Genomic DNA, 22,404 nt, shown 5'->3' on the forward strand with positions numbered 1-22,404 from the left:
TATTAATCTCACATGGAAATAATACTGAAAATAATTGTTGGTTGCAGCCCTGAAGTCAAAACCAACCTGACAGAAGTTGTCAACATAAGTTAAACATTTACACACTCATAATGTCTGCTGTGTAATAAAAGTGTCAGGACGCTGAAATAAAGAATAAAGGCACCAAACTGAGACAGTTAGGCATAATTCAGCTTTAGTGGTGACGAGTCTTCACAGCAGAATGAAAGCATTTTTGTACACGTGGTTATTTTTGTCCACCGCTGCCAGAACTTCGGTGTTCATGTCCCGGCACCGGGGGACGGTGGTATCAGTGTGGCGTGTCATGAGAATACTTCCTCCTGTGGATTTCCACTTCCTCTTTACTGTCGGAGGGCTGTGAGGTGACGTGTTTGATGTAGACTATCAAAGGAGGCATTTTTTCATAAATCAGAAACGACTGCTTTGTTCAGCTCGGGAATAACAAATTAGGAATTTATTAACAAAATCCAGGAAAAATAAGATTCAGCAGTAGAGCTGGTCGGTTCCAAGATTTCATATGTGATGTTTATTCTTTGAGCCCTCTGGCCGGTTGCATATAAATGAAAGTGAGCATTAACTTTCTTATCCAGCTCCATAGCATTTATTTACATTCTCGGTAGGTTAGCGTGCACGGCCTGTTTTGATAATCCCGGATGTACTGAGCGTAGAAGATTCAGTGCATCTCCGCCTCGTGAGATTATCTCTTTGCAATCCCTCTGGTAGCCACGAAAGTCCTGAGATAAGCTAGATGAGCATGAAAACAAAACTGATACATTAAAAAAACACGGTTCTTACAGCATGCTTTATTCACACTGCCAGTCTGAATTAATTTCATTTATAGAGAGTTGTTTATCTGAGGGAAAACTCTCCTCATTAGACTCTGGATGTTCCCTCCTCCTAACGCCACGTGACAGACAAAACCTGAAAAAGTGTCTGTAAGTTCATTTAAATGCTAAAAGTGCCACATGAGTGTGGTGGAGGCCTGTGTGTGTGTTTGTTTAGCAGTCATATTGTAAGAACTCGACAGCCAGCAGCATCATCCAGAGGTCACTCTGAGTTTACTTTGTCTGCAATGCCCAATTTCCTGGTCCGTGTGCTTCAGCAGGGCCATGGGTGGGTGGATGAGACATGATTCCTCAGTTCATTCATAGTTCTCTCTCTCTCTCTCTAACACTCTCACTCTCTCTATCTCATGTCTTCATCTTTCACTCTTTTTTTTTTTTTAAAGCAGTGATCTGTATTTGGCAAAGTGAGCAGTCTCACATTGCTGACGCATTAGATCGCAGCAGCATGTAGATCAAGTAAATGACAACGCAGATGTGCCAGCGTTACATAACACAGGCTTCCAAAAAATATAATTTCATCATGTTTAATCTTTCGATGATTTTCCTGGTTAGTATATCAAACTGTCAGAAAATAGTGAAATGTCCTAGTTATGATGTCCTTTTTATTTCTTGTTTTGGTGAACCAACACACTGAAACCTTTAGATATTTAGTTTGCAGTCTTACAGGTCCAAGATTAACATCAGATATTAACATCTGAGAGGCTTCAACTAGTGACTTTTTAGCTTTTAATGCTTAAAAAATAACGTAAACAATTAACTGTTAATCATCAAAGTTAATTTATTTTCTGGTAATACAGTAAATGATCAATCAACTCTTGAACAGAAAGGAATTAAAATTTGCACAATTTTTATTCATGATGTGCCGTTTGATTTGATCCAGTGTGATGTTTATGTCTTTACAGTATATTTTGTTTATTATATGTTATTCACTATGTGCATCTTATCCTTGATCTTATTTTTGTGGCAGGGCCTTTGTAGTATGCTACATTACAAAGTAGTTTTCAAGAAAATAACTCCTGCAGTTATTAATTTAATGATGTATAAATTAAGAACAACTCTTTCATAAGGGTGTTATAATCTTGTTACATGTGTTTCCTGTACCTGCACACTCGTGAAAGAATAGATTTGCTTTAATATTGTATGATTATGTGATTTTGGAGGCCTGTATCTTGCCGATTTTAAACAATTCTTCACTCTATTCATTTTTTGGAGTCATCATATTTTGGACATCTCCTCTGCACCCTGTGGTATTTGTGCTAACTGTCTCTCTCTTTCTGTCTTCCAGTCCTGACGACATCGGAAGCTGCTGGTACATCCTGTTGTCCGGCTCCGTCTTCATCAAAGAGTCCATGTTCCTGCCCAGAAGCAGGTAGGATCATCTGCCATCATAGTTCAGGGCGTCGTTTGAAGGCTTGATCTTGGCACTAACGTGTGAACAGCTCCATCTCCTCAATGCTTATTTAGAACAGTCACAGAGGGAGATAAACAGCTAATCCTGGACTGGCAAGAGAGAGACTTTTAATATATTCAATCTCAAAATAGTTTGTTTCCCCTCTTTTCAACCTTCTCTTATCCACAGATGAAAACAGGAGTGATTCCTTTTACCAACATTGACTTCTTAAACATTGTTAGCAGAGCAGCTACTTCAGGTCACAGAGGACAGATCTGCCTGTTGGGCTCCACAACAGAGTTAAAACCAGATAATTGCTTTCTCTATCCAAAAAGTACATTTTATTTATGTCACAGAAAATAATCACTGAGGAGGAAGACTGCTGCCAACTCAGGGATTTTGCAACCTTTGATTTCTAAAAGTAACACATTTATTATTATTGTCCAACCACTGCACACAATGTGAATGTGTTGACATTGGATAATTGGTGCAGCAGTTTTAATTTGCACTGCTTGCTGGTATAATCCAAACAAACCTGCATCCCAGTGCTCCTGGTTTATTGCAGGACACCAGAGATGATCAGCAAAACTTTCCTGCAGTTCTTGAGAAACAAAGCATTGGCACCGGCTGTCTTGCATAAATGCTGACGGTGCCTTCCAAAACAAAAGTCCTGACTTGAAAAGAAGACGGCATACAATGCACACAAATATGACTAACAAAATTCTCATTGAAAAGAAAAAACTAACTTTCTTTGCATAGATTCCCTCTGTCACACCATGCAAATGCTAACACGCCAGCCAACACGGTCTTAACAGTACATTCCTGCATCACAAGCTGCTCTACAGACTTGTTACACACAAGCTGCGCCGCCTCGACAAACATCTCACTTCATTAGCAGATTTATGTATTCGAGTAGATAAAACCTAAGCTCCAAAATGTCAAAGTGATATTACGGTTTCACTTTACAGATATTGAAACTGACAAAACACAGAGCAAAGAAAATGCGAATATTCCCAAGAAAAAGTCCAGAATGAAAAGAGGAAGCAGAGGAAGACCACAACACGGCCAGTTCACAAGAAGACACAGAGACTAAAGTTCCTGCTAACAGAACTCAGAACTTTCCCCTTTAAATGTGCAGATTCTACATCAGGACGGGTTTACTCAGATAGTTGACATCAGCTGAGTACAACAACATTATTTTGTTATAAATCATCTATTGAATGTTTATGCTTGCATTCATACCAATAAGAGGATGTAAAGTGTTACACATATATTAATATTGTCCCTTCCATAATTTAGCACAACAACAACACACCACCGCATTTTAACATCAACAGAAGTCACACTGTGTAGAAACAGTTGCTCTGATTATAGTGTCGGCTTCACTGAAGGAAAAAATGCAACAATCTCATTTTGTTAATGCTTAAAAAAGTGTTTGAGGTCTCATGATTTATATATAACTCCACACCCCTTTTCTGAAAAGGTAGGTTTTCAAGAAACAAATGTTTGAAGTAGGATTTTAAAGAAGTAAAGAGTTGTAGACGGTGAGTGTCACCAGAGCCCGACCCCCATGATGGATCATAATTATCTACGACACGTTCAGAGGACTAATGTTTCCCTCTGCAGCTCTCAGCCATCAGCTCACAGCAGTGATCATCGCCTCTAAAGCCAAGACCCAAATGTTAAAAAGCTGCGATTTCACAAGCAGATCTGTTACATGAACCATCTCTGTGGGCGTCTTGAAAACAATGATCTTTTTATCCATTAGGCTTGCATAACACACACCTACGGCCACTCAGAGCTCGAGGTCGCCACTCTGGCCCGTGCAGTAGAGCTATCCCAGCAGCGCACTGTGGGGGTCGGCAGCGGTCATTCTCTGGATTCACACGAACGTGGGAGGCATTTAAAACGGAAGACTTGATCGGAAATGTGCCAAAAAGCTGCTCCCCTCTTAAAAAACGACCTTTTCAGTTTTGACAAGGTGAAAGTGGGTGTATGGGATACCGGAGGGGGATTTGCAGGTATTGGCAGATTAAAGTTAATGCCCGACTGCAGTCGCTGGGGAAGACTGAGCTCTGAAAATGTTTACTAAGCATATGTTGCAAGGAAGCCTGTGTAGGAGTCCACTCTGCTGCATGAGACTGTATGAAGTTAGCTCACTTTGTTTGAGAGATGCCAGCTGTGTTGCACAAGACCGTCTTAATTCTGTCAACTGCACTAAACTAATCATTTGATGCACAAACTGGAAATTGAGCTTTAGCAATCAGAATCACTTCAATCAGAATATGGAGCAGTTAACGGTGCCGAGTTGAGCCAAGCCACACCCGAGATGGACCTTCACTGGAGTGGGACAACGGCGCACCTGCCCCGCCTCCAAACAGGCCGCGGTGACGTCACACGACTGCGTTCAACCCATAACACGCCCCGTGTCTCACCCTCAAGCAAACATGCGTCGCAATTGTGAGACTAATGCTTGTGCAGTAGACCAGAGAGAAAGACATTTCAAAAGTCTTTGCGTCTTCAGCTCTTAGTACCTTTGTAGCTTCTCTCCTGCGGCCTCGTTTACACTTTCAGACATCTGCTTTATTTTACTGGTTCATCATGTTCGCTTTAGGCTGTTTCAGGAGTTTGGTGAAGTTACAGCTGCTCCAAGCTAAACATTTCCTGGTTTTGCTGCGTCATAATAAAAGCTTTTATATAACTAAATATTGGGGGACTTTTATTGTGAAGAATTTATGGTTAGTGAAATGTGTTTATTACTGAAATAGTGAAGCAGCTATTCTTGGATAATACTGCAGGGAGGAAGAGTGTTTACAGCCGCTCCGTCGACCAATTCTCAAGACGGCCACATCAACAGTTAAAGACACACCTTCGAGCAGGTAGCCATGTTGTATTGGAAATTAAAATCCCTGCGGCGCTGGTCTGCTGTAAATATCGCCTGTCCTTTCTCAGAAGAAAAGGTGGAAGTAATGTGTTGCTAGAGCGCCACAAAACTTAGATTAGTCCACAGCATGATAAATGAACAGTATATTATTATATAGATCCCAATAACTACTCAAACCATCAGTACATGTTGACTCCTTTCTTGTGTTGACTTATCAGTTCGTTCTGATTGAGTGTGACACCATGACGGGTCACAGATTCTGTACTGTGTGCTGATTGGTTGGTTGAGTATCTGGCATGTTGTTATTGGTTGTTGTAGATATAATTGTCTTCAAAATTAGATGAAGACATTTTATTCATTGTAACTGATAGGAGCTGGTGTTAGTAGTACATGTGACAGTTGTGCCCTCTTCCACAGCCCTCAGTCTGCAGCTGCAGAGAGAAAACATCATCTTTGTGGGTGAAATGAAGCGAGGCCTATTTCCCCAGTGACAAGAAAACATTTTTGAAATGACACGCTCAAAATGACACGTTCTCATTCAAGTTTTCAAGGACTTCTGGGTCATGAAACTCGCTCAGCACTCGAATTCAATTTTCAGTTGAAGAAGGAACCATTTTTTTGACAGCGGTTTTATTCCCAGTGACGGTTCCAGAGAAACTGTTCACTGTCAGTTACAGTAACGGCACAATATTGTGCGTACACTAGAAGCCAGCTGACGTCACAGGCAGATACATGACTGTCACACCTCAACAGGTGTGTCAGTGTTTTCACCGATACATTTGAATATAGAACAGTTGTTTACATGTTGAGGCGTTTCCAGATTACTATCTAAGCTATTGTTGTGTTGTCTGTCAGTTTACAGTAATTTCGGGTATTTCCTTCCTACAAACTTGGAATGTTTTTTTGTCATTAAAGTTTTTGTAATGGCCATAATGACAAAGAAAAAAGATTAGAGGAGAAATGGTGAGGTTTAAATGGCTCGGAGGGGAAATTGGTTGTGACACGAGGAACTGAATGGAGTCCAGCGGGACTTCCTGAAGCTTTTAAAGATGTGGTGGAATTGGGTTTCATGCAGGCCCGGCCCAGAAGTGGCTGCTCATATCTACTCTGGCAGCAAGGTTGAAAACCTGATATGCCTCCATCACTTCTCTCAGTGCTGGTCTCTCTCTGCTGCCCTCCCTTCACCGCTCTCTGTAGTGAGATGTGATCCAGAGCAAGAGGAATGACTCAGTCGTTAGGTGAAAGAAACTCTGTGCTGTATTTAACCCGTGTGACCAGCATGAAATCAGACACAACCCAAATAGATACGTCTCAGTATGCGGGGTGACACAGAAACATGTAGAAACACGTGCTGTATGAAGCATGTTCTCACAAGAAAACCTTAAATCTGGTGTTTTCATGTCAGGGTCGGGCTGGACGGTGGTGGTTGTTGTCTGGTCCTGGTGGAGAGACGAGGCAGACTGCACAGTGGACCAATCACAGTCCGCCATCTTTTATAATACAGTTAGGCACACATGAGTTAATCATCGGAGATACAGTACATATGTGTGCAGAGGGTGACATCGCCACTTCAGGAAGGAGTCATTTGGCATTTTCCTGACGAGAGCTCCAGCAATTTATCGATTTATCGATTGGTCACTCGAAAGGAAAATTAATTACCAAGTATTTTGATGATCAGTTAGTTGTTTCAGTCATTTTTCAAGCAAAAATTGTCAAAATGTTTTGGTCCCAGCTTCTTAAATGTAAAGATTTGCTGCTCTTCTTTCTCATTTATGATCCTAAATGAAGAGTCTTTGGGTTTTGGGTTGTTATTCAGACTAAAGAAGCTATATGAAGATTTTTATGTGGGATCTGGGAATTTGTGTTGAGTATTTTTCTTTTTCTTTTACTTTATATAAACTAAACGACTAATTGAATAATCAGGAAATTAGCAGATTAACTGATAATGTGTTGGATAATCGTTAGTTGCAGCTCCACTCCTGATTTGATAATAATGGTCAAGTGGTTTCAGGTTTGCTGAACAGAAAGAAAACATCATTGTTCTTTTGCTTCCCTTTGTCCACAGTTACAAGAGCACACACGGCTTTGTTGTTAAATATGTGAGGCAAAGCAAAATCGGACACGCGTCAGTCTGTTGGTCATTTCTTGCGCTGGTTGTCTTCTAATCGAACACATCACACTGGATAAAAACAAGCAATTTCCACAAATGAGGTGCATGTTCTTTCCAGATGCTCCACACGTGTTGGTTGGGTCACTATCAAGCTCGTAATGTGTCATCTGATCTTGGCATTGGTTCAATTTATGTGAGATGAGTCTGATTCTCTGGATTTAAAATCCTCTCACATTTGCCACAGAGTTGTCGGTTGGTTGTTCTTGTTGTGAGTTATTTATAGATAGATGTGTAGATGTGTTGATGCTGCAATTCTCCATTTCGCTGCAACTCAGCAACTTTCTTCAAGCAATGGACAGAACACTTCAAAATATATAAAATCATAACACTTAAACTTTGGCAAAACATGTAAATATCAGCTTTCTCAATAGCCTTTCCCCCCAAACAGCAACATTTATGATCACATTTTCAAATGTTGTGTTACATGTTTAGATATTCTTAGTTACAGTTTGAATAATATCCCCCTGTATTGAACTGAACTTCCACCATGATATAGACTTTATTAACCTAGCTGGTTTCACTTCCTCCCCTCCTGCTGCTGCCTACATTTATTATCAGATGACCGCTGTCAGAACTTTACTTCTGGTCATTCACTGAACAGTTTTCAGATCATCAGCTCACCAAAACTGCAACTGTTCACTGAATCAGCTCATATCAGCAGCCAGAGGGATGTCATCGGTTTTTCTTGTGAACTGCTGGGCGCTGGGAGAAAAGGTCAGTAGCGTTCAAATCATTTCTTGACAGTCAGCAGAAGCTCAGGCAGACTCATCTGTGTCTGTGAAATAAAAACTGATTCAGTGGTAATTCATTCCCTAATTGTGCAAGTACAGACCCAACTCATCTCTTTTCAGTGCTGGAAGCTACGAACAGTTTGTGCTTGAAAAGGGATTTTTATTCAACGACACTTACTGTATCTGTAACTGTTGTATTTGCTACTTAGATTGAAAGTTTATGTGGTCAAGTTTGAGTTTCATGACTCTCGAGATGTTGAAATTTAGATTTATGTGTCATTTTCAAACTGATTTACAGGCGATGAGAGTTTTTTTCCTCATTTTAGAGCAAAACATTTAAAAATAACTTTTCTGGTTTTTGTAAACAGCCATTCACATGAGTGCTGGTACCAGAGTGACACATCCATCCACAGGCCACCACTGAAGACTGTTATAACTCTGAGTGACTTGGCTCTTTTAATTTAAGAATTGAACTGAACTACTGCTGAGTGGCTTTTTCATGAGCTTTTCGAATGTGAAACTTGAAGTGTTATTGTAATTTAAAGGGGATTTCCACCAATTTTTACACATTTATATCAATTTATTAAACATAGAAGTTCTACTTAGCCCATGTATAACGCCTCCTGTGGCTCTGCTGCAGTTTTGTCTGAAAAAAATAACCCAGCTAAGGTCATCAAGGTTGTCTTGACTTTCTCTCTGGATAGTTTAAAAATTAATAGAAAGTTTGCAATATTAATCTGGGCCATGGAGTTTGAAGAACCTACAGTACCTGGGAGAGACATTTAATGAAGAGACATTACTTAGTTACATTATAGGAATGAGAGCATCCAGGATTGTCTCTGCTGCTTGATGCATCGCTCGGATTTTGATTGTATTATTTAAAAAAACGTTGAATTTGTCGTTTCCCTCAACAGAAAGATCATTCAACAACTCTTCACTGAGGGTTAAATATTATTGAGATTCGCTCATCGCCAATTATGTTTATTTTTTCACCAGTAAAGCAGTCTTAAGTCTAATCCTTCATCCGCCGTGCTGCAGACTCATTACATCTTGAGCTGTTTGTTAGCCTTCACATTCAAACGAGGATCAAGGCTGATCCATAAGTATGAGATCTGTGGCTGAAATTAAAAAGTATGTGGAAGTGGTTGATGTGGAAAGTTTTGCATGAATTCATCTGGCAGACTTAGAAGAAGTACATTCAATAAGAAGAAGCCAGAGTTAGATGTCACGAGAAATGTAAAGTGCAGCTCTCAAATAAACAACTTAAAGTGTGTTCAGAGAGCGACAGGACCAGTGGTTTGGTTTTGATCTTAATAATGGTTATACATTTAATCAGAGGATGGACCATGTGACCATTACAAGCTTCTAGCATGTGACTTTTAACAAAGTAGAGATAGAAAAACTTTCGGGAGAATATGAATTTAAATACTCTGCTACCAGGAAGTGTGCTAATAGTCTAACCATGTTTCCGTAAACTAGGGCTGCTCGAGGGCTTTTCTGGATTCACTGACCAGTTGTTTGGTCGGCCCAGTCGCCAGGATGTAATGTTAGCGATTAGCATTTCTGCAAACCACAGATATGCCAAGGTTGACATTTGAACCAAACGTGACATATCACGTCCACACGATATGCTTGTTAGCCACCTTTCACATCAGGAGGTGGAGGAAATTGTGGTGGCGTTGTTACAAGCCAAACAGCCGACCACAGTTCAAGTCACACCACCGGCTATTTTTAAGGAGACCTGCGGACATTTCCAGCTGTTTTTGTGGCAAACAAAACCAGCTATTTTTCAAGAGAAGTCGGACCATCGCCATCTGTGTTTGTGGCGTTCGAAACAGGTATTTTAAGCCAAACCATGATTTTTTTCAGAAGCCTAACCAAGTGTTTTTTGAACCTAAACCCGAACAGAGCAAATACAAAATTCAACAAACGTAAAGCTGTAAAATAAAGAATCTGTGGTTTTGTAGAAACCTACTTGGCTAACATTTATTCTTTTGATTGGGCTGTATTTTGTCTATAAAATGTCAGAAAATGTTGATCCCAGTTTCTCCAAGCCCAAAATGGTGTCCTCAAATGTCTTGTTTTGTCACAACCCAAAGATCTTCAGATATTCAGTTTACTGTCACAGAGGAGTAAAGAAACTAAAACATATTTACATTTGAGAAGCTGGAATCAGAGAATTTAGACTTTTTTTCCTTTAAAAAAAATTACTCAATCCGATTAATCGATTATCAAAATAGTTGGCAATTAAATTAATAGTCTGCAGCTAATCAATTAATTGTTTCAGCTCTATCAAAAACTAATTTGACAGCATTTATGTTAAAGATCTATTGACTTTTCTCAATTGATTATGAAAGTTCATGAGCAACTTCTACCGAAAGGGGAGGACACCAGCTGTCCACACCTACCGACTCCTCCGTAACACACGCACACGTACGTGCATGGACACACACCCCACCCTCTCACTCACTTGTAACTCTGTAGCAGGAAGTGAGTCGTACGCTGGAATGCTGGCTGCAGTCAACGCACCACGTTACACACAGAGGAAGAGAGAGAGAAAGGGGGCAGAGCCAGCGGGCAGAGGCTGATCCACACACACTTTCCGAAGCCACACACTCCCATTCTCGCAGACAGCAGCAGCGGGGTGTGTGCAGGACGATATGCCGCAGTCACACCAAAGTGTCAGGACTCGGGACGTGATTGTCGGACTGACGGTGGGACTGTGGGACTAACCGCGGGAGGATATTTTAGAAGGAGGGACCCTCTTATCTTATCAGGTGGCGGCGTCAGTCTGGGAGCAGTTTGGCGTGTTGGGGGTGAGTGTCCAGACTACAGCAGTACTTCACTCCTGTGTACATGACTCACCACAGCTGTGCCTAGAAACTCCTGTGTGTTTTTTGGTTGCAATTTAAAAGTCTGACTCGTCTCCGAGCCGGGAGCTGGTTGTAGTAAAGCCTTCAAATCTGGAATGCGAGGCACGACTTTGATGTTATTTTGGATTTGACAGTGTGCAGTGTGTGCTGCCAATAAAAGGGGTGTGTGCTCTTCAAGTTCGGGGGTGGGGGGGGGAGTCGGGGGGGGTGAGTCAAGACTTTTGGCAACTTTGAAACCAAAACAAAGATGGAGCTCCTGCTGAGGGGAGAATGTGTTAAAAATGGATGATAGGAGCAGAGATGATTGATTGATACGTCTTGGAGAAGTTTTGAGCGGCTAGTCTAGTCGTGCTCCCTCTTAACTTCAATGCCCTTTTCTCTTCGCCTTCATGATGTCGGTGAGGTTGTATTTCGGGAAGGAAAAAGTCACGAGTCAATCGCACATTCTTGGCATCGGTGTCTGCCTCTATTTCAGAAGTGGCGGGGCAAAGGTCCGGGGTATGTGTGTGGCGCGGCCATGCTGTTACTGTGAGGTATTCTGTTTATGTTTGGATGGCGAGAGGTGGCTGGACGGTCAGCTGCAGCTCTGAGAGGATGCTGGTAAACCCTTCTAGCCTGGATGCTGTTTTCATTGACTTAACAGCCGTGGACTCTTGAGACTCCTTCCTCTCCTTCCGCTGACCTCCCCTTCCCTCCTCCTGTGCTGGGTCTAAAGTCTTGCATAACCAGGGAGTTTAATCTTTGTCCTTCTTAAGGGTCTGGTGGGTTAAAAAAGCCGGTGTGCCCTCTCACCACTTACTCAGTTAAACTGCTTAACAGAGTGAGGAGCCCCCCCTCGCTCCTCCACCCTCCTCCTCCTCCTCCAGCTAAGACCAGGGGTGCAGATTAGGGATTGCACTGCCTCATTCAGACAGCAGAATGGATCTGAGGCTTTGGCGGTGGGCTGCCGGGCTCGCAGAGTGAAAGGCTGGTGATGCATGTGGACTGACATTCCAGACGCCCGGGCTTGTTGTATAACGGGGGGGAATGCGAGGCCACTGAGGCAGGGGAGATGTCAGTCTGTCAACTGAGAGAGAGCTTCAGGGTTTAATTTGAAAGGGAGATACTGGCCGCCTGTCTGAAAGCAGCTCATACACGGTGTCTGATGGCTGCAAATTCAGGAACTTTTCAAAAGGAGAGTAGAGGAGCTATTTAAAGAATCTACGTTTCATGTGTCTGCAGGTGGGTCAGTGTTTATGTTCATGCTAGCTGCTTGATAGCTTGTTGGCCACATGTAACGCATTTACTGATGCACTTGAATTAGTTTCTTTTATTTTTATGTTTTGTATTTATTCATCCATTTATAGCATTTTACAGGTATTTTTGTGAGTAGCATAAATGGTCTACAACTTTAATGTTGTTGGACATGTTGGGAAGATGTTCTACAAAAATGAAGTTTTATTGATTGATTGATTGATGACGAATTACAAAATTTTAAGTATAACACCAAGTCAAGCTCTAAAAAGGAGAATTTTCCACCAAGATAAAATATTTGAAGAGAAATGATGGTCATATGTTCTCAGCCCTTCATCAAATCTCTGCTCAAATTTTATTTCATTTCTTGATTTTAAGTCAGAGTGAGAATTACAGAATTACTCATTTCATTATTAAGATAACGATAATATCACGATACAGCAATTCTAGGATGTTTAGTACATTGCAAGACAATCATCTACGATACATCACAATGTCTTTCTAACTGAAGACAAAAAAATACCCCTAAAAATGCACAAAAGCAGTATTTTTGGATGTGTAGAAAGTAGGACAGGCTGCAGCTGAAGGACGTTATGAAACATGAAAGTAGGTTAGTGACACAACTACGTCATGTGAGGTCATCTTTAAGCAACAGGTGTTGCACCACAGCCAGGTGCATTCAGCTCAAAATCACCCTTTGAAGGAAAGGTTGTAGCTTTTACCTGTAAGATAAAGGCTTTAACCATAATGTTGGTTTATTGGATGGATGTTAAGCGATGGGAACGACTCAAGGCAGCTGTACAGTTGAAGTTGGGGTCGCAAAATGCAGTGAATTAAGATCTTTATTCATTTATTATTGAATGTGGGTTTTATTACCTTGAACTAATTACTTTGATTGACATGAGGCATTGATTGACATTAGAAACTTTTGCGAGTACATTCATCCAATTAATGTACTTAAATACAGTTTTGACGTACTTGTACTTTACTTGAGTAATTTCATTCTCTGGTACTTTATGCAGAATGCAGCTGCATCAGAAGCAAGTTAATCAATCAGTTAATTTATTTTATTGCCGGATAAAAAAAAATTAAAAAACACTGATTCCGATCATCAGTACAGTTTTTACATAAATGTAAATTATGTATAATTTACTTATACTTGTTTTTTTATACTTGAGTCGATTAATTGCTAGAAAACTTTTGATACGTAAGTACATTCAATATCAGATACTTAAGGACTTACTCAAGTACTATTCATGCGTGCCTTCATGTAAATGCTATGTGCACGTCAGAAACTAGTATAAAAGTCTTTTAAGAGTTTTTGAGGTTATGTCTGTCTACACATGTATATGCAACGTGTTTATGTATTTATGTATTGCATGTGGTCTGTTGTATTTTTAATGGCTTCTGCAGAGTGAATTCCCCTTGAAGGGACAATTAGGTGAAGATACTGATGTTATATAAAATGTTGCAGCACATACAGCACTGTTTTGAAAGTATGTCAGTGATAATCTTTCCTCAGCACTGTTATCAAAGCGTTGGATACCTGTTCAAGCATCTGGCACCCTTCTTATCGTTATGTTTCCTCTTATCTGGCTTTGTAAATTTGTCAGCCGACACACACTGTAGTTCTCAGGAAAGAGAGAACCTTGCATCAACTTGTGGACCTGGTTTTCACACTGCTGAATTATGTATTGCAAATAGATTGTGCACATATTTCAGCATCCTTAGTGAAGCTAATAGAAAGTAAATATTTGCATGGGTCAGACGTGATGGTGGTGATTGCTGCAGAAATGCACACGCCCCAACGCAGCCAAGCATCAACTGAGAAATTCAAATGTTAGTTTTAGACATATGTTATTTCTCTAATATGCATTCACCCACTCATTAGGTTTTACTTTATATTTGCTCAAGACTAGTCATACAGCAGTGGAGGCTTTAATCTCCAAACAAGACACTTTTGTGTTGGAAAAAACGCTCCCACCCCCTCACTCACTCTCCACTTCCATAATCCCTTCTTTAATATCTCACGTTGCCAGTGGCATTTGCCTCCTGCAAAATGGTGGGTTGGATTACAAATGTTGGGAATGTAATGGAGGAACATGATTGAACATGTCACTTTGGTGTTTGCATTTAGTGGCCAAGCGTGTTTTGTGATGCAGAATGGGTGGAATCACTGCTCCCCTTTCCACAGTCGAGCCAGCCAAGAGCGGCTCAACAGGATCAGAGCTGGTACCGACTCTAAATGTCTGTAAAGACCGGATCAAAAGCACGCGTTCGCTCCTCAGAAGCTGCTGCCCGGCTGACAAATCATCTTTGCTGGAAAGAAGTTGGAAGAGAATTCCAGCGTTTGTCTTCTTGTGAGAATGTGAGTGAAAACACTGAGTAAGCTCTCCGTACTGTAGCTCCGCTCGGCCCTGTGGTGGAATTCAGCCTCGTGTATGTCGGGGGGCTGCGAGCAGAGCTGAAACGCATTAAACCAGAGCTCAGGCAAAGCAAACAGCAACCATCAGCATTAACCCCCTGACTGCCTTTATTCACTCAGCTCGTCGTGGTCCGGCCTGTCACTGAATGTTGTCTTTGATTTCACTTTATGCAACCCAGCAGTAGTTCACTGTAGTTCTTTGACAAACTGTTATTCAGAAGGTATCATAAAGTTGACAAATTAGTCAAGTAAAACCGCAGCACCGGCAGAGAAACAACAGAACGGCTGACAAAAGAGGAAAAAACACAAAACCCAACAAAGGCTTGTCTGTGAAAGGCGGCAGAAAGAGAAAAGCAAAGCAAGCTAAATCGACTTTTAGAAAATAAAAGGCTCCATGAAAAATCATTATTTGCTCTTTGCCAAAGTGGCAGGTAGAGTATCACCAGCTCTTTGCAGCTGGCTGGCGTTCGTCTTCCAGCCTGACCAGGCTGTACCCACAACATGTAGCCACATGCCCAGGGCTCCGAAGCATTTAGGACATGCTGTGCCTGAGGTCTGCACCTGTCAGTATGATGGATGAAAGCTGCCACCTCCACAACCTTCGTGCAGATAGCCACACAACATACTCACTGCTCACTTCAGTGTGAGTACTGAGAACGCTCTACACCTGGGGTTAGTCACTTCACATCAGCCACACAGTGAAGTGTAGGAACTAGAGGAACAGGCATCAATGTATGATAAAGACAAACAGCAACCCGGAGCCCGGACAAACACTCACAGCTCTGATAAAGTAAATGCATTCAAAACTAGACAAATGGTGCTTTATGAAAAAACAAGCATCCATTATTGATGTTACAACACCAGTTAACTGTTGAATCATAGATGTAATATGCACAATATTTTTGGTTTTACCTTATTGACTTGTGCTCAGTTTTGACTGTTTTTTTACTCAGTGTCTAGTTGAATTGTCCAAGTTTAAACTTCTGTTTCAACATCAGGGAAATTCGTCTTTAGGATCATCCCCAATATAAAAATAAAGTACCAAAAAAATGCAAATGAAGAAATAAATGAATAGTTCTACCCAGTTAAAATCACATACAAAACAAACATACATAAATGAAACGATTAGGGCTGCAACAAGTGATAATATTGGTTATTAATCACTGTGCTGACTATTGTTTCAATAACTTGATCACTGCCTCTTGGACGAGAGGTGAAACATCTTCAAGAAACTGAAACAAGTCCAGTTGCCTACGATGCGGCACTTAGATGTGGTGTAGATTTCCATTACAAGATTCCCAGAGCCCACAGTGACATTTTCAAATGTTGTGTGTAACCATCAGTAAGCATATTCACTTTACTACCATAAGAGTCCAGGAGAAGTATTCACCAGGAGAAGTTGGAGACAGTGAATCTAATCCATCTTTACTGGAAACAAATGCAATTTCATGATTGCTGCGACCTGGTGCACACAGACATCCACACGTTCATGCATTTAAATCCACACAGACAACATGTTGTGAGTCTGTCTGCATATCTTTCTCCAAAGTTTGTTCATGTTACATGATTTCATTAAGTTGTTACAGATTAATTCTCTGTCCACTGATCATCAATTAACCAGGTTATTATCATTATTTGAGCACCGAATATTAATTGTTATAATTCTTTGTTCTGTGGTTATGTGTGTTGTCATCGCTGCAGCTTCCAGTCCAGCTTTGACTCAATGTGAATTTAAAGATAAATGTCCCACTTTTGCTGGTATGAAATCCCAGCTGGAGAATCTAAATAATGCAACACAGCACGCATGCACGACACGAGGCAGGCACATGAACCCGACAGCCGTCTGTTCTTTTGGTGTCACTTGAGTTTATCTAAAAAAGTATCAGCAAACCAACAAGATGTGGGTCACGTTCTCAATCGAAAGACGTTAAAAATAACAAACAAGGAAGTCCTTGTGTCTGCGCATCGAGGTCTTGTGCTGGACAAAGGCTGCATTCTTCATCAAACCCACAAGTTGGGTCTCCTCATGCTCAGAGTTTCCATGGCTGCTGCCCTTCTTCGAGACATTTTGGTCTCTGCTGCTTTTAATATTCCAGCTCCCCCCTCTCATTAGGAGCCAGGCATACTGTACAACTTGTGACATCACGAAAGTGGACTTTTCCAGAGGCGGGTGTTTCCCTTCAGGTGGGAGTGGTCACAGCTGAAAGGAGGAACTGTCCATTCAATGCTGCTCTGTTCAACATTTTCTACAGAAATTCCATACTGCATATTTAAAATGTTGTGCAGAGAGTCACCTGCAGTCTCACGCAGATATTTAGATGATCTGTCTGCTTCTTGGCCTTCAGTGTGCCGTCAGAACTCAAAAGAGACACACCATTTACAAAGGGGTGCTACACCGCTCCACTCTTGTTAACATCGACTTGTTACCCAAAATTGTTTTTCTCATCATTTCATTAATGTCTTTTTCTCCCTCCAGCTTTGGGAAGCGATCAGCCGGCAGCCTGCGACGCGGATGTGAGTGCATCGTCCTGGAACCCTCAGAGATGATTGTGGTGAGTCCCGCTGTTCAGACTTTTAGCACACAAGTGTCAAAGTCATCACGGCGTAACATACACAAATCAGAGTGATACTTGTTTCCTGTTATACAAACACACAAACAACAAATAAACTCATGCATGATCATTTTCTCTCACTCGTCTCTACGACTGCAACTAACGCTTACTTTCATTGTCAATTAATCCAACTGTTATTTTCTCAATTAATCGATAGTCGATTAGTCTAAAAAATCTCTTTTTTTTGTCCACAACCGAACAGTATTCAGTTTGCTGTCAAGAGAGAGAAGAAACCAGAAGGATTCAAATTTAAGAAGCTTAAATCCAAGAATTTTTAGTTTTTTTCTCGAAACAATTATGCAAACCGATCAATGGATTATCACAATAGTCTGCAAATAGTTTAAAAGTTGACAGCTAATCGATTAATCGCTGCAGCTCTACTTGTCTCTGATGTTAGCATCAACATTACATAAAATTACTTGTATAATAACTATTGATTTTGTAATTCCTTCACGTAAGAGTGAGTTGTCCCCATGTGGATCACTGAACCTACATTACCTACAGCGGAGTAGATCATCTGAGAGTTGGTCCTGTGATGTTTTGTACTAATCTTTGCAAGTGCCTCCTCATCACAACCTTAAAACACAGCTGTAGTTAACTGTTTCTTTGCTGGAGTCCAGCATGTGCAGGGGTTCCTCGAGTCCAGGACGGATAGAAACTCTGACACAGTTTAGTGGGAAATCAAATGTTGGCTCAAAGAAGAAGTTTGCAGAGAACAAATCATTCCCTTCTCAGAGGGCACAGAGGCAGGAGGCAGCAGCACAATACAGTCATGTGTTGAACAGAAGCCCTCTGAGGCCTGCACATCAGAACAGATGCAAGTTTTGCTGATGAATTTGCGCTAACAGGGAGGCAGCATACTGGAGACAGAAATCCATGTTGTGCAAATTAAACAGCTGTTGTTCACAGTGCTGCGAGAAAACAGACTTGATGAAACATGACAGGATAGGAGGTGAATCCAAACTGGATTTGAGTTCTCTAAAAGCCTTCCCCAGAGTTAATCTAATGATATATAGTGAATATTTCTGGTATTTATCGCCTCGAGGTCCTTCCATTGGAAATAAACAAATACTAAATAGAGCTGCAACCGACAGTTACTGTCTTAATTTCCTCAAACTAAACCATCCAAAACATAAAAATATTCAGTCATCTATCACACAAAACAGAGAAAAAGCAGCAAATCCTTACAGATGAGAAGCTGGAAGTAGAGAATGTTTTGCATTTTATGTCTTAAAAATGACTCGAAGGATTAATTAATATTCAAAGTTTATGCATATTATTGTTCTCCTGACTGACAATCAATAAACCCAGCAGCTCTGGGGATAAATGCTTGTAATATTTCCCGCAAACAGAACTGAAGAAACCTTTCAGATGAGCAGGAAACATCTTGAATCTAACCTTAAGACCAGTGATTCAAATCCATACTTATCCACGCTTTATGTCAAATAAAAGATTGAGATAAACCTTCAAAAATTCTTGTAATTTGGTGTTTTTATACGTTTCCTGTCATTATAACTTTCACAAATCCATCCTCAAACAGATTCATCCTGAAAGAGGGATTAAATTGGGAAAACAGACCTCAGAACACCCCTGAAAAACATAATTAACCAAATTAATATTTTGTTGACCAGTTGCAGGCCAACATCATGTCGAGAGGCAGTGAACAAAGCTGCGCAAATATTTTGACTACTTTGGCCAGACACCTTCAGCACTGTGGAGCATGGAGCCAACACGTCACACTCGTCCACTGATAAAACGCAGGATACTCTTTCTCCACCATTTCAAGCTCGTACAGATCCTCTCTTAAAGGAAGACATCAAATGTAACCCACTTCTTGCCAGTATGTGATAACGACCGGTTGTTGCTGCTGCCGTCACCGCACGTCTTCACTGACCTCCCTCTCACATACTGTAATTGCTGTGTGTCTATGAATGTGCGTCGTAGATGGGGGGGCTTCTGTTAACTGAGCCCGTATCAGCTTCACACGAACCCCTCGGTAATAACAGCCTCTGCTCTGCTCGCTGCAGACAATCTGGCCTTACCCCTTTTGCTATAATAGATGCCAACCCACCCTGTAATTACTGAGGAGGGTTTTGTGCTCATGGATATGGATACTCCACTTTACTACAAGTTTGAGGAACGCACCGAGAGATGCACACGCTCACAACGGCGAGCGGAGAGACGTCAAAAGAAAGAAAAATAAGCCGCTCACGTGTCCGTACTGTACACACACACATGTTTGCACCCATCGCTCAGAGATTCGCAATTAGACACACAATCACACTTGTGCTCTCACTCACACGCAGCTCCCCTGCCGTTGTCATGGCAGCAGTTGGTACGGCGGAGAGAGATTTTAGTGGTGTAATCCCAAAGGCTGAGCGCTGTGAAATGTGAAGCCGCAGTGAAAGTAGCAAGTGAGAAGGGAGGAGGAGGAGGAGGAAGAGGAGTGGGTCCCAAAAAAAAGAGAAGAAACTTAAATATGTTGTTCCATCATGACCCAAAGCCGCCAGGCAACAGAGTGGTCCCATTTAAGAAACCAAAAATACTTTAGAAAGCTGTAGGAGATGACTTCACTGCCTGCGTTGTTTGAGTGGCATCCTGTGCCAGTTTCCACTTGGAAAATGTCTTTTTTTCTCCTTTCAGCTCATTAAAAATGGAACAGGGATTCTATCTTGTTTTAACATGTAATTTCATTGTGGTTGATACGTTTAGCAGAGACAGAGAGAGTTGAGAAATTTCATCTGCTCTCTGTTTATCACCGTCTTCCTCCCTCCCTCACTCCAGATTCCTCTCTCATCCCCGTGTTTCGTTCTCTCTCCGTCTCTTTTCGTATTGTGAGAACCCTTTGACGTAGGTGTGCAACCGTGAAGCCCACACACACTTCTATTTTTACGCAATAAGAGGGGCGGGAGTAAGAGGAGGAGGAGGAGGAGGAGGAGGAGGAGGAGGAGGAGGAGGAGGAATGGGAGATGGAGTGTAGGAGGGTGGGGTTTTTTGGGATGTGTGTGTGTGTGTGTGTGTGTGTGTGTGTGTGTGTGTGTGTGTGTGTGTGTGTGTGTGTGTGTTGGGGGGAGGAGTGGGGATGGGCGTGAATGAAGATGAAGACAGTCACTCCCCTCTCTCTCTCCGTCTCCCTCCCTCCCCATCCCCATCATTTCCAGGTGGACTATATGGATGAAAATGAGGAGTACTTCCAGCGACAAGCCTCGCACAGACAGTCCCGTCGGCGCTTTCGGAAGATCAACCAGAAAGGGGAGAGGCAGACTATCATCGACACCGTGGATCCGTACCCCACCGGCAAGCCGCCCATAGCCCGGGGATACCACACGGTGAGTTGCAGCCTGCGCTTCAGTTCGGTGTGTTTACCCTCGCTGCGGTGGATCGCTGTGTGCTCCTGAGGCGGCTCAGTGTTGCTCTGTTTGTGTGTCGTGCTTCTCCTTCTTCACGCTGAAAATGTGTGCTCCCTGTTTAACCAACTCTGTGTTCGGTAGCCTGAGCTGACCCTCGGCTGTAGGATGTTGTGTGTGGATGTGTGGTGTCCTGGAGGAGTGCACCCTCGTCCCAACAGGGTGCACTTCCAGTCTCTTCTCCTGATCTTGAGCTTTCTGCCCTGTAGTGTTTGATTGTTGTTGTACCCTCCTCTGCTAGATTGAAGTTGCTACACTTGTGTGTAATGTCTGTAGCTTCTGCTGGCTTCAGTGTGTCGATCTACCCTCTGTTTATAAATGTGTTGTAGTTCATTGAGCATCCTATAGTTTCCTTGTCTGTGCCATATCTGCCTCTTGAACGCCTGTTTGTTTGTGCTTCTTATGGTTGTCTTCTGATGTCAGGTGCAACATTTGCACCTGAACACACCTGCTCACTTTAGCACTTGTCTTCAGATGTCTCTACACATGTGAAGAGGATTAAAATGTGAGCATATTCCAAAGCACACAAAGGTGCATAAAGTCATACAGTTCCTTTGATGTGCAGGCGAAAAATGACAAGAATGAATGAAACTTTTTCTCAAATGCATGTTGCTATTTGATGATGAATGGACCAAGAAAAGTTTTTCGGTTCGAAAGTTTTGTCTTTAAAGCTGTGGCTCCCAAACTAGGGATTTATGGTCTGAGATAAATGGAAAGGCTCAAAAGATGATTTTTGTGGTAAAAATGATCAAAAACTGGACTCTTTTCTAGTGTTTGCCTCCGTCTTCTGACGTAGTGTCTAGCTTAACATCTTCTGGCCTCTACAATTATAAAATGAAAGGAGCCTATGAAAGGAAAATCACTTGAACTGTTCTGCTCACAACTCCTAAACTTTGACCTGTGACCAGGGACCACAAGCAAAAAATGAAAACCGGTGCATCTTTGCAGCAATAACATAAGATAGTTTTAATGTAGAGCGCTCAAAATACACCTGACAATCGTACAGGTGAACACTTTAACGAGACGAAGAAAGTTTGGGAAACTGAGAACATTGTGTTGCCTCTTTTCATGAATCTTAAAGTTGTTCTGCACATGTAAAACTATGACTTACATAGTCAACAGTTCAGCTTTCTTTTAGGGTTATATGCTTTATATTTGATTTAGTTCTCAGACAAAACTCTTTATTGAACACTGCTTTAGTATGTTATAGGCTGCATAATCTCAGCAAACTTTGTGTTTGTAAGATAGTTTAATGATGTCGACAATCAAAAATGAAAGCAGAAATGTGACAGTGTAAGCTTCATCCAATCACAGCGCCGTACTGGAGGACTGTAACCTTGTGAGGGGGTTCGACTCCAGCAGAGGAAGAGTTTGTTTGCTCGTTCTCCCCTCTCCGCTTTCTTTCCCTGGGAATAGGAAGCTAAGAACGTTCACACTAATGATGCAAATAACCCAGCATGCAGTTGTTACATGCAGTTTTTCCTGTTCTGCACAATTTCACTGCATTCCCTTCATTCCCGGCGCTCCCTTGGGGGTTCTGTCAGTGTACTCAGTTCTCCTTGGAACACTCTGATACAATCACGCTCAAAAAAGGGAAAATGCGGCAGTCGTCATCCTCCTCCTCCTGCCTCCCTCCGGCCCCACCCTGTTTCCTAAATTTAGACTCGCTGTGTTTTACTTTCAAAAGACTGCACTGAACTTTCTCATGGCCCGACATCTCCCGTCACACACTCCACTCTCCTCGCTCTAGTACCGCTCCTGTGGGAAGGATGGAGCGGGTGCCATGGCAACCAGCAGTCCCAAATGGGCTCTGCTC

At 41.8% G+C, this 22,404-nt stretch overlaps 1 protein-coding gene across 6 annotated transcripts in view; it reads left to right on the forward strand.

The window, feature by feature from the left end:
• rapgef2b (Rap guanine nucleotide exchange factor 2b) overlaps nucleotides 1–22,404 on the forward strand; it is a 122,019-nt gene that overhangs the window by 46,812 nt on the left and 52,803 nt on the right. For all 6 annotated transcript variants that reach the window (XM_084353723.1, XM_084353721.1, XM_084353722.1 and 3 more), the window contains exons 4-6: nucleotides 2,149–2,232; nucleotides 17,046–17,121; nucleotides 20,343–20,510. In XM_084353723.1, the coding sequence (XP_084209849.1) occupies nucleotides 2,149–2,232; nucleotides 17,046–17,121; nucleotides 20,343–20,510 (328 nt within the window). The remainder of the gene's footprint in view (nucleotides 1–2,148; nucleotides 2,233–17,045; nucleotides 17,122–20,342; nucleotides 20,511–22,404) is intronic.

The sequence above is a fragment of the Pagrus pagrus genome, assembly GCF_965226575.1.
Source record: "Pagrus pagrus genome assembly, chromosome: 5".
Classification (NCBI taxonomy): Eukaryota; Metazoa; Chordata; class Actinopteri; order Spariformes; family Sparidae; genus Pagrus; species Pagrus pagrus.